Raw genomic sequence first — 14,529 nt, 5'->3', positions numbered from 1 at the left:
GCTAAATTCAGCCAGGATAACTGGAAAATCCCAGCTTAATCCCTTATCTTGCTTTTGTGCAATACCCCTCTGATGATCTTATAAATCCAGCCTGCAAATTGTTCTGGTATATTGAAATTATAGGCTCCCATTCCTGAAAACAATATTTAAAATAATAATATACCTTAACTAGATATACTTTAATTTTTACTGCAAATTGTTCCGGTATATTGTAATTTTGGGATCCCAGTCCTGATAACAATATTTCAAATAATAATATAGCTAAATATACTTCGATTTAATAATTTATAGTTTCTGACAATCCGCTGACATCAGTGTACATTGCATAGAGAAAAACTTGCAATAATACCATCTATCTTAATGCTGTATATTCTCTTAAATGTTTCCCCCAGTATTACTTTAAAATGTCTTATGCATGTGAAGTTGTAAATTGTGAATAGCGCTATATGACTAAAATTTAATTGATTCGAGGCATGCTGCCCACAATCAGATGCAAGAAAATGATTTTTGATAAATTTCATAATCAAAAGAATTGTGGTGCAAAGTGAGAACTGAGCACTTTCATGCCAAACAGGTGTGAAATGACAAGAGGGTGAGTGAACAATTTTTGTGTGAACTATCGCTTAAAGTCCAACAAAGCTAGAAGTTAGTGGAAATAGTTCTGTAATGTTGAAATTCGGATAATTTTTTGTTACATATGACTTTTGGGGCCAACCATAATGGCGAAGAGTGAAGGTTACATTTAGGTTAAGGCCAAATCCAATTCATTTATACAACATATCCTTATGGTAAGTATATGTATTACACAAGCTTCACAGTTCCTCACATAACAATAACTAAATTCAGGCACATGTGTAAACAACATAGAATACTGATGAATCTAAAGATTTCCATGATTGTTTCAGGAAAAAATTATTTTTTGATACTCTGTGTTCAAATCACATTTTACTATCAGTCCAAATGAAGCATTTCACTCATGTTTTTAAAACTTTTATTGAAATACTTCTTAAAGTTCTTAAATATATAAAACATACAAATAAATATCATACACAACTATTTAAAATGCTGCCCAGCAGCTATTGTTCATCTCTGTGCAAACCTGCAAAACAGAAAGAGCTATGTTGAAAATGATAACATTTTTAATGACCATAAAATGAACACTTGTCATTCTTAAATTTAGTTAAAAGATTACCATTTCAGATATTCTGTGCATTCACCAACATGGTAGATACAGCTCAAAGACAGTAATTATTGAAATGTAAACTCTTCACGCATTCAGCAACCGTTTGAGTAGATGCTTGCTTAAGATACCCTGCGGGGACAATAAATATTATGAAATCCATGTACTGATGTTGTCAAATGCTTAAATTAAATTACATCACATCTACTTACCTTCAAAGACATCAACCCGCTGGATTTGAACTTTTAGCACCTACCAGAAATTAACACCAGATTTTATACCTGCAAACAAAAAACAAGACTTAAGACCATATTTTGAAAGGTGTAACAACCATGCAGCCAAGCACAGCATGTCTGAAGTCACAAGTGTCTCATGCACCACTGACACAGGGACATTGTGTCTTATTTTTACAATGTAACATTAGATGCGAATCGTAGTGTAAATGGATTAAAGATTTGTCACACGGACAAGTTCAGAAGTCATGTTTCACCACAACCACGGAAACAACTCAGAAACAAAATCTTAACAACGGTTACCCAGTTTTGATGAGCACAATGAAAATATTCACATGAAATAGAAGACTAAAATTCGCCTCTTACCTACCAGTCTGGTACGTTAAATACCTCACTTTGGTAGCTGTTTCTCGCTAGTCTTACAAGAGCAATCATCTGTTCTCAATAAGACTGCTGTCCCCTGCTGCTCTGGCTCCAAGCGAAGATCTTGCTACTTTCCCTTAGCTGGCGTTTCCAATAAGCTAGCCTCTCAGCTGGCTCATCCCAACGGCTAGCCTTTCTTGGACGGATTGCTTCTCAACAGTCTCTTCTCTTTGGCTAGCCTTTAAGCTGGCTCCTCCCAATGGCCAGAAATTCTTCTGGTACCTCATCAGATAATCTGACCATTCACGTAAGAGAATGGCTTTGGTTGGCTTTTGTGAGTTGTGTAAAATCCTCCACAGATACCATTCATAAAAACATGAGGTCATTTAATATGTCTAAAAGCTGAACGACATACTACCCCCGGCAGTTCCAAAATACAATACTACTAGAAACAGGCAAGGACTGCTTTGACCAACCATTTAATTATTGTTCAATTTAACCAAAATAACTTAACAGACAAGCATGTCTTGATTTAAAATTCAACTGCAAAGTTTAGGACTAAATGTTGCATTTATTTCTGAACCTTAACTGTTGATCTTTATCAATAAACTAAGTGACAAACAAAGACAGATCTGAATGCTAACATAAATGGAATATGAAGGGGCCGTTGTGAAAACGCAGTTATTTGTCTGACTAGTTGACAAAATATTTTGATTTCCAAATTAAAACACTGACGAATACAATTAAATAAAAAAGACTGAAGCGGTTTATTTAATCTTGATTGGTGACTGTTTACATATAAAAGCAGAAGACAACCTACTGGTTGAAGAAAAAAGCCAAAACAAAAATGAAACCCTGCATAAAACCTCACTGGAATGCTTTGCACTTCACAGGCAAAAATAAAAGAAAAACTACAAACTAGAAAATATCCTTCAGGACTAAAGTACTTTTGACACTTTTTTAACCATTACCCCCGCCCACCCCAGATGAGTTCCCCCTCCCAACTGAACATGTTCTCTTGGCGTGGCAGACGTTAAAACTGCCACCACGCTGCTTGGCTGGGCAGATCTAGGTGTAAACCTGCTTGCTTCTCTCCTTTCCCTGTCATGTCTCTCTGGCTCTTCTCTAAGTACTGTGGCCTGTTGGACAATATGGAACATAAATTGAGTTACACTTTGCATCCTTGCTTTGTCTTCATTAAGAGCTCATCTGGAGGGGAATTAGTAGAAGCACAGAAGCAAACCTTCAGGTCAGCTAAGACCGTATGGTTAGGACAATGAAGATGAGTCTGCGTGTGATGGCAGCCAGCCAGACGTTTAGGGACGCAACTCAACCAACATTCGTCTTAATACTGGAACTTAGCTAAAAAAAAGTTTGAAGGTTTGCTGCTGGATTCCCTGCACTGAAAATCAATGGTTCTACTAAATTTACAGTCTAAATCATGAGTGATCATGGACTAACATTAGCATCGGTTGAGCATCTTAAGTTTATGGAGGAGTTAAAACTCACAACCCGTTTACACAAGTGCCACAATTCTTACCCTGAAACTTAAAATCTCCGACCACCTGAGTTTCCTCCATAACCCCCACCGGAGGCTCCTCCATAATTACCTATAAAAGAACCAAGTTTTACATCAGGCAGTGAGCCCTTATCTGCATTCATTATCAAAACACTTCTCAACAATAATCTCAACAAGATTATTCAAGCTATAAAATGTACTGCACCATGTGACAAGTGGAAAATAATCAACTAACCACCATATGGGCCACCACCGCTTCTTCCACCTCCTCCACCGTAGTTTCCTCCCTTCATTGGGCCATAATTAGAGGAAGATTGGTTACCATAGTTGCCAAAGTCATTGTAGTCTCCTCCCCCTCCAAAGTTGCCTGAAAGAAAACCAATGGAAAGGCCCTATGAAATCGGTTTGACAGTTCCCTTTTTTTACTTTACTTTCTGTAAAATAAATAAAATCGTATTGTATTAGTAATATAAAAAAAAACTTGCATTTATTCATTAACTATAGTAAGACATCTAGATATTAGTGTTGTTTAACATTACAGGGAAAAATCCAAAAAAAATTGGTCGTAATGCACAACTATGTTAATATAAACCAGCATTTCCCCATTGCATTTACACAAACTTATATGTAAGATTTTTTATTTTACTTGTACATTTACTTTAATAAGGAAAATATTATACAATAGTTTATTCACGTGGGTGTGTCAAAGGTTGTCACAAATACCTTTTTAGTGCATGTTTGACAGTAGCTTTACTCAAATGAAACTTTGCCCAACTTGACAAATGCACATGAAGTAAACTCTTAGAGCAGCTCTGGAGATGTGTTCGCATCCCTATGTAGTGAGATGCTGTTAACAGAAGTGTCATGCGTGCAGTACAGGAAACCGCTCGAAGCAGCAGTAAATTAGAATGAGCATTCTAAAAGTGTCTTCTATAGCAGAAACTCAACCCTGTGATGCAGTTTTTTTTCCTATGAAAAATACCTATTCGTATAGCATTTAAAAATTTTCATTTTAAAATACTCGCGCACACCTAGGGATTCGCCGATATTTTGTTTGGGATCGATACAGACCTTTTTGCTTGATCGGGTATCGATCGGTATTGCACCGATCCAAATCCGATACTGTGCTTTAGATGCACATATTACTCATAAACGGTCTAACTATTACAAAACCACAAGTTTTCATGCACTATATTCCAAGTTGTTCTTATGTCATTTGATATGTTTATGTGAGGAACAAACCAATATAGCATATTGAGTCGGGAAACCTCTGCCGGTATTGTCATCCGTCAATCTCCGGTCAGCATGTGAAAGTGTTCGGTGACAGTCAGGACGTTACTCTTTCCAAGATGTTCCAATGTTTCTATTATTCTTCATAATCACTGGATAATAGTCTAGTTTTGTTTATAATTACTGTATTTTGCTGGAGCCGGTACTCGCTGATGAGTGCCAAAACGTTAGTTCAAAGCACTGGAAGCGGTCTGAATATTGTGCGTCATTCTCTTTTTAAACCTCAGTTTATAAAAAGGCTGAGTAAACTGTACAACGCACGATTTGTTAAACACATAACATTTTAGACGCAAAGAAAATATATGTTAAGAACATGAGGAGCAAAAATCCCAGCTACTTCAGAAAGAGACCATACTTTAAGTGCATCATTCTGTGTCCAGGATGCACATGAGCACTTTTGTGCCTCTCTGCTCTTGAGACTTTTTATATGGTGATAGTTTTGTGCAAAAAAAAAAAAAAAAAAGATGGAATGGAGCTTCCCTATGCGTACCCCAAGGAAATACCCTGCACGATTGACAAGACTGACCTCCGAAGTTGCCCCCTCCACCACCATTGTTGTAGTTGTCATAGCCGCCGCCGCCACCACCACCATATCCACCTCCCTGGTTGCCATAGCCACCACTGCTGCCGCCACCACCTCCATAACCACGGTTACCGCCATAACCTGGTCCGCCTCCACCATAGCCACCTAGGAAACATAAAACATTTGATGGGTACCCTGTAAGCTTTTTAATACAATTAACTACCTATTCTTATTAAACCATACATACCATTTCCTCCATAGCCATTATATCCATCACCTCCACCATAACCTCCTCTTCCTCCACCATATCCACCTTGATAGAAAAACATTTTGATTAAATAAATGTAACAGACAACAATAAACGCTACGTCTTAAGTTATACCTTAAGCTGTGCCTTATCGTTTATACGTGTTTCCCGAAAACCTTCTTAGTTAAGTATACCTTCTGCAAGTCATACTTTCGTAAGGTTGATCTGGACCACTCTTAGCTATACCTTATCACTGTTGACAATTCATTCTACATCGCAGTTTAATTTCACACATAAAACTTTATATAATAATTGAATATTACATTTGAGTCTACAAGGGAATTAATGTTATGGGAAGTTCGGTCAAACTATGGCAGTGAGTCTGCTAATAAAGCAAAGACAGCGCCGTCCTCGGAGACAGAAGTGTATGTGCACTATTTCATAAGAGAACATTTTAGTCCCCTGGCTACCATATCAGAAGAGACAATTCTACAAAAATGTTGCCTGCCACAGTTGCAAAATTCAACAGCTTTTAGATGCTTGTTGGTCTAAACTAACTCAAGACAAACTCAACGGAGCAGCCCCTAAATTCTGATGTTTTTTGTAGCAACATATACAGTATTATGACAATATAAATAATTTGTTCCCAAACACAGGAATAATGAAAGGCATCTCATGACACACTTTTAAAATAGAAAATAGGGAAAAAACACATTCTCTCACTTGTAGTAATTTTCTTTTTCTTGACATGAATAAAAACATTTAATTGCAACATCAAAATACCACATTTAAGGGCTGAACTATTATGGCATACTTTTTTACATTATTCCTCTTGATATTGTAAGATGTTGATTATATTTTAATGTTTTAATAAATGTGGCCATAAGCTACATGCTTCGTGCTGTAAACACGCCAATTGAGCATCAATTGAGCAAGCACAATAAACGCGTCAACTATTCAAGTGTAATTGTTAGCTGCTTGAATAAACTTTTAATTGCGTAACTTTATGATTGCTTATTTTATAAAGAATGCCACCATCTCACATAAAGCAGTCTGTATAGAGTGAATAATTGATTGTCGAGCGATCGATATCCATTAATTCAGCACCACCGCAGTGGACAGCACCTGTAAACGTGGCACGTAGGAAAGTAACCTCCTAAGGCATGGGTCTCAAACTCAGTTCCTGGAGGGCCACAGCTCTGCACAGTTTAGCTCCAACCCTAATCAAACACACCTGATTCAGCTAATCAACATCTTCAGGATTACAAGAAACTTCCAAGCAGGTGTGGTTTAGAGCTGGTTGGAGCTAAACTGTGCAGAGCTGTGGCCCTCCAGGAACTGAGTTTGAGACCCATGTCCTAAGGTATAGTACGGGAAACACACGTAGAAAAGGTATATCTGTAGTTAAGATATACCTTTAGATTCTTTGTAGCACGCTACGAGAAAGTTATCAGGAGATGCAGCCCATCTCTGATAATTGGTTTTTGAAGCAGATTTAAAAACATAGGTAAAGGCATTTAAAACACATTGGGCCTCATTTATCAATTTAACGTAGAAATGAGCACAAAATATCTTACTTCGTGTTCATCAGAACAAAGAAATGTATACAGATTTGGAACAACTGGAGGGTAAGAAAATGAAAACACAATTCTCATTTTTGGGTGAACTGTTCTTTTAAGATGCAGTTTGAAGCCGTGTACATGTAGCACAGCATGAGACTGATGCACAGTTCAAGAGTATGTATTGTATTACCAACATTAAAAAATACACATGATTCTGTCGGTCTGTTAAAAAATTCAAAATATAAAAAATAAAGCTGTTAATTTCAGTAATGTTGCTTGCTGTTAAAAAATATTTTTGTGGAATACAAGTTTTTACTGTTGTTTTATGGTATAGTATCTAATGATCTGCTAATGTTTTCGGTAAATTATCAAACTGCATAAATTGACATTAGTGATTGTGTTTATGATAAGGAAATAGAATAAGCAGCTACTAATGATAACGCTGTGTAGTCAGTGTACTTATCAGTCAACAAATTGGAAACACAAAACATTACTTTGAAAATGTATTTCAAAGTAATGAGTAATGTAATCTTTCATTACATTTCATCAATTGGATATCAAAAGTATCGCTCAGAAACCAGTATCGATGTCAAGGTATACCCAGCCCTACAAACTCATAAATGATTCGCATTTTCATAAATTCTATTATATATTGACCACAAGGGAGTGCAGGCTTAAAACTTAAGCCAGAGTTTAGCCTTAATGAACCATATCAAGTTTCATTGTGAACTTGTGATGCATCATTTTATTTGTAAAACACTTTGGGATATAATACAGGTGACGCCACCATGGAGGAACACTGGGTTTTATTTGACTCATCAAGCATTAACGAAAACCGTACCTCCATATCCACCTCCTCTCCCACCAAAGTTTCCTCCACCACCACCACCACCACCGCTGCCGCCTCCTCCTCCTCCTCCTCCTCGGCCACCTAAGGTAAAATTGTTGCAGTTATCACAACTGTAGATGATACTGCTACACAGCAAAAAGAGCTCAAATGACGTTGTCATTGTTAACTTGCCGTACAGTTATAGCGTGTATCAAGAATATAACAAATATGCTAATTTGGGAGTCCCACCTCGTGGATTCATTGAAACCCTGTTCATTTCCTCCCTGGAGAGAGCTTTCCTGACTTCACAGTTGTGTCCATTCACTGTGTGGTACTTCTGAACTGTGGGGTAGAGATAAAAAATTTATTTATTTTAAGATTTAAGTTTATTAACCAGGTTTTAATATAAAATGCTACTGCTGCATAAATATAAACCAGAGTCACTTACTGACAATCCTGTCAACAGAGTCGTGGTCATCAAACGTGATAAAGGCAAAGCCTCTCCTCTTATCACTGTTTTTCTCAGTCATGATATTCACCTCCTCGATTTTACCAAACTGGCAAAAGTACTCGCGCAAGTGTTCCTCATCTGTGTCTTCTTTGATTCCACCAACAAAAATCTTTTTAACAGTGGAGTGAGCGCCTGGTTTGCTTGAGTCCTAAAAGATTTCATGGGTAACAAGGTAAAAATTTTTTAACCAGATTAACTAAAGACAGAAACATGCAGATATCAGGCTTGTGAAACACAAATAAATTTAAAACAATGTTGAATAATATATAGGGATGCTCCAATCCATCTTTTTTGCTTCTGATACCGATACCTGAGATTCAGTATTGGCCGATACAGAGTACCGATCCGATACTAAGGTAACATTTTTTAAATCTTAAACTTTCAAAATTCAAAAGACATTCAAAATTGAAGTGCAAATTAAGCAGCTGAATAAAACAACAGCTTCACTAGCTTGATAAACGGGTATAAATAAATGGAAACAAAATCTCTTAATAATTTTTAAGAAAGTGCAAAAATAATTTAAAAATCAATTTGCAATAAACAATACAGCAGCTGAAATTTAGCAAAAAAAGCAATAGCTTCACTGCTTTAGATATTAAAAATAACATGAATCAGATCTTTTTAATGCTTAAGTCACTAAAGCAAAGTCCACTTAACTAAACTCAAGTTTAGTGAAAATTAAATTTAACATCCAACACAGAAACAGATAAATAAAACACTAGCTTCCCTAGCTTGGTAAAACTGCACATGTTTGTTGCATTTAACATGGCATTTTGTGGCACAAAATTCTCATCCAACCAGTGTGCGGTTAAACTTAAAAGCGACACAGGGGACACGTCGCAGCTCCAGATATCTGTTGTAAAACTCACCGCATTGACATCTTAAACTTTTTCGGATATGTGTTTGCAGACTTTTCGGTACTGTTCAGCTAGAGCCGTCTCAGATAAATATTTACGCTTCGGCGTGTCGTACCGCAGGTTCCAGGTGGTTTATAAGGAGTCTGAAGGCATTATTCGCAACGACGGACAGCGGTTGCCCATCCCTAACAATGAAATTCAGTATGCTTTCAGTGATTTTCGCTGCTTTCACACTACCAGATGGAAATTTCTGAATTCTTTCCGTTGTCTCCTCCAAGGTTAGCTGCTTCGTATCGTCTCGTTTTAGTTTCTTTAGCTTATTGAACTCTTTGTATTTTGAGGATGACATATCTGTAAATGCTTGATTAAATTAGTAGTATTGTAATTAGAAGCTTTATCACCACCCCTCGGAACATTTACTTGGCATGTATTGCATACAGCGGTGAAACTTGTTGGCGTAGCTGTTGTAAAATAACTCCAAATGGCAGATATTTTGGCTCGCTCCATGCTGTTCGCTGCTATATGTTCACGTGCACTACGTACAGAGCACGTTGCTAGCGTATGATGTCACACTTGCGCAAAACACAGCCACGAGAGATTTTAAGCGCCGGTGTCTCCATGAACTTTTACATTACCTAGCACAAATTTTATGTCAGATCGGGTATCGGCTAGAATTTTATTCAGTATCAACGCCGATACCCGATACAAATATCGGATCGGAGCATCCCTAATAATATAGGTAATATAAAGGCCAAGGTCGGGCTGCACAATAAATCACGACAACCACAAAGTCGTGCTTCAATTGATCTGGCTAATGCGCCATGTTTCATGCTCAGCTTGTCTGTGAAGCGCTGCGATGCTGCTTGATCTTAACGCAGTGCGAGTTTAGAGTCGCTTATAAAAAGCATTTTAGAAAGCAACACCCGTCAAACATCATCATTATAAATTAGTGCGAGGCAACAGTTACATTTTATAATTGGATTACTTTTCTGTGATTATTCGCGATTAATCACATTGTTGAGTGTAATATTCAATAATGAACTCAAAAGTAGTGTATTGTGCATTTTTATTTTAAAAGTACTGCTATATGAACAAAAGTTCAATAGGATTTGGTTTGCAAACACTTTATACACAAATGTGCTTTTTTACGACAAAATATTTCTTGTCACTCAACTTAAACATTAATGTGATCAAATTAAATAGCTTACAAAACCAACATACAGGGCATTAATGTATGTCTATTTTTACAGAAAAACTTAAACTCTTTCAACACAAAGTGTAGACTTTACTGTATTTAAAGCACATCTTTCACAACTAAATTATTGTATGCTAATTTTCTTTATCTTAACTACTCATAAAAGGAGAACAATTCCTTTAATATGAGTGAGTATTTGGGCTCATCCTTTGCTGTTTGATGAACATTATAAACAGATCTTTATTCTGCTGCGGCCCCTTTAAGAGCGCTTTATACTGATATACAGATCTAAAATACTGTGACGCGTCTGTTTTGTCTCACAGTTGTTATTGTTCATAAAACGGATTACTTTTACATGGACCCTTGCTAATACAGTATGTGAATTGTGACGTCATTTTGTGTTTATTTGTCCATTTCAGAGCAAGAAGACGTGAAAGGGAACTTCGTTTAGTAGTTTGCGCTCTAATAATACTTTTAAGAAACTGTGTTAATGCATGATAAAATAATTGCCAGCGCTAATTAATTAATGCGTTAACGCGATATTAATGTGTTAACCCAATAATAACGCAGCGCTTAGGCGGTCTGCCCAGGTATTTTCATGTCCGCCATCACTTTTTTTATCTATCCGTGCTAATAACAGTATCTGTGATAGAATAACTCATGGATAAACAGCGCTTCCGTGTCGTCTTCCTGACTTGTTTGGCGTGAGTGAAGCCTGGCCGTGTTCACATGCCATCTTTCTTCCGCTGAGCTCCATGTGTGTGTGCCAGCCTTTTGCCACCCGTATTTAACCGTCATTTGCATTTAAAATTAAAGAAGCGTTCGTAATACAGCAACACTTTGTCTAGAAAGGGCAAACAGCATATAGCGGCTCTTTAATGTAGATGTACTGTATTGTGATTTTGTCCCATGATGTTGCTTTTATAAATCAGAATTGAAGCAGCGGTTAAAGTGGCTGCTGGTGACATCCCTTTGTAAAATACAGCCGTGTTCAGACTTAACTTCTTTTTTAAGCTGCTAGCGTCTTTTTTATATTCTCATGCTCCGGAGTAAACAAGTGTTTTAAAAAAAACACCCTGAGCGCTTTTTTAAAGGCTAGCACCGGCGTCTTTTTCTGCAGCTCAGAGTGACTTTTGAGGTTGAAAAAAGTTAAACTTTTCTACATCAAGTTCTTTTTTTCACAGCTAACCAATGACAGAGACCTGTTGTTTCCATGACATGCGTAGAAGGTGATTGGTCGAGAAGGATTCTATTCGTAAGCAAACGGTTTTTACAAAAGAGCTTTTGTCAACTTGTTTTGACAAAAAAGTGCTAACACTAACACAACATGATGACGTCACAACTATACTAATAATCTTATGACGTCACCAGTGCCACAAGTCTGTCAAAATCCTATGGAAACCCTGATAACACGTTAACTTACCCTGCTCTATTATAGATATACTTTATCGTCTTGAAAATACTTGAGGCGGCTTGAAAAACGGCGATAGAATGATGCCAATAGGCATTTCCTGGAACTACGTGTGTTATGATACTTCTTCTGCGGGGCATATTTGGAGTTTCTGAGCGAGAGCACACTCTGGCTTTTAGATGCAGTAGCATTTAACCTTACTTCACTCAGAATAAATCGCCAAATTGTGTGCGGTTTATTTTTGATTTGTCGTGCAACCATAATAAAGGATTTTTTTGGTTGATCAAATGGCAAGCGTCCCAGTCACTGAATTTTAACTTTATCTTGAAAAAAATAATGTAACAGATCATTTATAGTGCAACAAATGTATTTAAACATCTCTGCCGTTATCAAGTGACAAGTTACAAACACGACCTACTTCTCTAGATACAGCCCTCTTGGGTTCAACTGCTCTCCCATCCACTTTGTGCGGGCGAGCATCCATCGCTGCGTCCACCTCATCTCCTGAACTGTAGGTTACAAAGCCGAAACCCCTCGACCTCTTGGTGTTTGGATCCCTCATTACCTTTGAAAAAAGTGATTATTACAGCGGTTTCTGCTCTTTTGGTTAAGCAAGTCTATGCATGCAGATGTACTCACCACACAGTCTGTGAGGGTTCCCCACTCCTCGAAATGGGCCCGAAGGCTCTCATCTGTCGTCTCAAAACTGAGACCACCAATAAACAGCTTGCGGAGCTGCTCAGGCTCACGAGGGGTCTGATGCTGGAGAGGCAAAAATATTGCTAGATTATGATTTCATATACCGTACAGGCATTATACTGCCACTACACACTAAACAGAAACCATCTACAATAATTTACTTCACCAAGAAACTGTATTAACCAAGGAAATATTCTTAAAGCACAACTGTAGTCGGCATGTGTTTGGACTGGAGACATGATTAAATCAGTATTACCATAGTTTAACTGAAAACTATCAACGATAAATGTATACTGCTGTAAGACCGGAATACATTAGCAGTTTGATTTTGACCACAAATAGCATCGCTGAACCATGTTTCAACACTAAAACAAGGCTTCGTTTTGGTCAGGCATTTCCTGGAGTTGCAGTAATGAATGAAAATTGTCGCTCTATATGCGGGGCGCTGCAATCCCGAGGCCTACAACTTGCACAGGACACATGTGAATATATGTTAAAAAGACTTGATGATGCTTGTTTAGCGAAATAACAGAAAAACACGACTTTCATATATATATGTATAAAAAGACGCATTGAAGCGGAAAGCAACGCTTGTTTTATATCACGCAACGTTACGAGCAGCGGCAAACAAAGACACGCAAAGCAGCTGGAAACACACGCTTCTTATTTAAAAATACGATGTTCTCCGATTCATTAAGTCTCAGTATTTGGAGTTCAGCATCATTTATGTAGTGTACATAACACTCCACGATTAATACAATCTTAACAACAACCGTTTTAAATGGTATATTTTACCTCTTTAGACATGGCGATCTTTAAACAGCGGCAGCGGAGCGACGCAAACCCCGTATATTGAACGTGCGCACTGCGCAGGCGCGCTGAAGACGTCAGCACACAATGTGCAGTGACGCCGTAAACAGGGGCGGGGCCACGTTCTTGCTGCGCTTGAAAAAATATGAATCTCCGCAGCAAAGACAGTCATGAAAAATGATATTCCTGATAACATGAAATTTTCATGGTAGTTTAACGTTGTTTTCGAGTCGAGTCAAGTCAACTTTATTTATATAACGCTTTTTACAATTGTCATTGTCACAAAGCAGCTGTAAAAGAAAACATTGACTATAAGCAAAACATAAAAGGTGAAAACACAGAAGACAGACACACACAAAACACTCCACACAACACATACAAACACCCACACAGACAGACATGCAAACACACACACAGGACAAATATCGAACAGACTATAAATTCCTATATGCAGTGTTAATTAAATAAAACTTTAAAATTCATCATAATTTGTAATTAAAGAATCAAATTAATATACAATAAAACCAAAACGATAAAAAACTAAACGAAAGTTAAAGCTTTTTATGAACAAAATCAGGTCAAACAAACAAAAATGTCATCAAACATACACAAATGTCTTTACATTGACGTTAACATAATTATTATGTCAATTCTTGTACTTTAATTTTAGAAACCATCATTTCTCTAAGCTCTGCAGGCACTACAGTTTAGGTTTGCCAATAGACGGATTTCACGGAATTTCAAGAAAACCGGGAAGACAGATAGACTGCAATGGTTTGGACAACCAACCTGGAGTTCGATTTCAACATGGCAGCTGAGTGAAATCAGTCTATTGTGTTATGTATAGGCCTAATATATTTGTCATATATTAAGCTGTTGAATGCATGCTGATGCCTACATACATGCACATCTACATACGTACATGGATACAAACTTTCTTTACCAGGTACAGCAGCCAGGCATTTTCAGAGACCACTTTCAGCATTGTACTGAGTATAAAATCACAGAGACTTATTCCATGGGGAGGTGACAGAGCCTGTATTTTTGCGGATGCACAGGGACGATCAACAAATTGTCCTCAGAAAGGTCCTGAGCGGTCAATTCTCCAAGGCGAAGGATGACTTTTTGTTTGTATTTCAGTATCAAGAAGACATGGAAACATTTTTGGCACACCATTGATAAACGAGGCCTAAGGTAAATGCTATGTTACTCAATCAGCAATTTAAGTAGATGAATAGAGTGAGTGTATGACTGAGGGAGGTAGTGAATGAATGACTAAAGAATAGAAGGAAAAAACGAA

General features: G+C 37.4%; 1 protein-coding gene across 3 annotated transcripts; it reads right to left on the bottom strand.

Annotated features, from left to right (window-relative positions):
• Positions 1-978: 978 nt before the first annotated feature.
• hnrnpa1a (heterogeneous nuclear ribonucleoprotein A1a) lies at positions 979-13,341 on the bottom strand. Of its 3 annotated transcripts, none has more exons than XM_079483206.1 (13): positions 13,215-13,341; positions 12,360-12,482; positions 12,139-12,285; positions 8,195-8,405; positions 7,996-8,088; positions 7,759-7,848; positions 5,356-5,421; positions 5,112-5,273; positions 3,531-3,662; positions 3,317-3,386; positions 1,393-2,915; positions 1,193-1,312; positions 984-1,099 (listed from the first exon to the last, which is right to left on the bottom strand). In XM_079483206.1, the coding sequence occupies exons 1-10, from the start codon at positions 13,224-13,226 to the stop codon at positions 3,325-3,327; spliced, it is 1,098 nt and encodes a 365-aa protein (XP_079339332.1). In that variant the 5' UTR covers positions 13,227-13,341; the 3' UTR covers positions 984-1,099; positions 1,193-1,312; positions 1,393-2,915; positions 3,317-3,324. The 3 variants fall into 3 exon arrangements, with proteins under 3 accessions (XP_079339333.1, XP_079339332.1, XP_079339334.1); XM_079483208.1 differs by having other exon boundaries at positions 1,393-1,461; positions 13,215-13,288; XM_079483207.1 differs by having other exon boundaries at positions 979-1,116; positions 1,393-3,386; positions 13,215-13,280.
• Positions 13,342-14,529: the final 1,188 nt, after the last annotated feature.

The sequence above is a fragment of the Barbatula barbatula genome (genome assembly GCF_947034865.1).
Source record: "Barbatula barbatula genome assembly, chromosome: 20".
NCBI classification, from domain to species: Eukaryota; Metazoa; Chordata; class Actinopteri; order Cypriniformes; family Nemacheilidae; genus Barbatula; species Barbatula barbatula.
Note: the sequence above shows the minus strand (reverse complement) of the source record. Positions and strands in the feature narration are given on the sequence as shown.

Bases quoted from the DNA above. Each gene is read 5' to 3' on its own strand.
- hnrnpa1a (XM_079483206.1), bottom strand. The intron at 12,286-12,359 runs GTGAGTACATCT...CTTTTTTCAAAG, and splicing joins GAACCCTCACAGACTGTGTG to GTAATGAGGGATCCAAACAC. The intron at 5,422-7,758 runs GTACGGTTTTCG...TTTTCTATCAAG, and splicing joins GAGAGGAGGTGGATATGGAG to GTGGATATGGTGGAGGAAGA.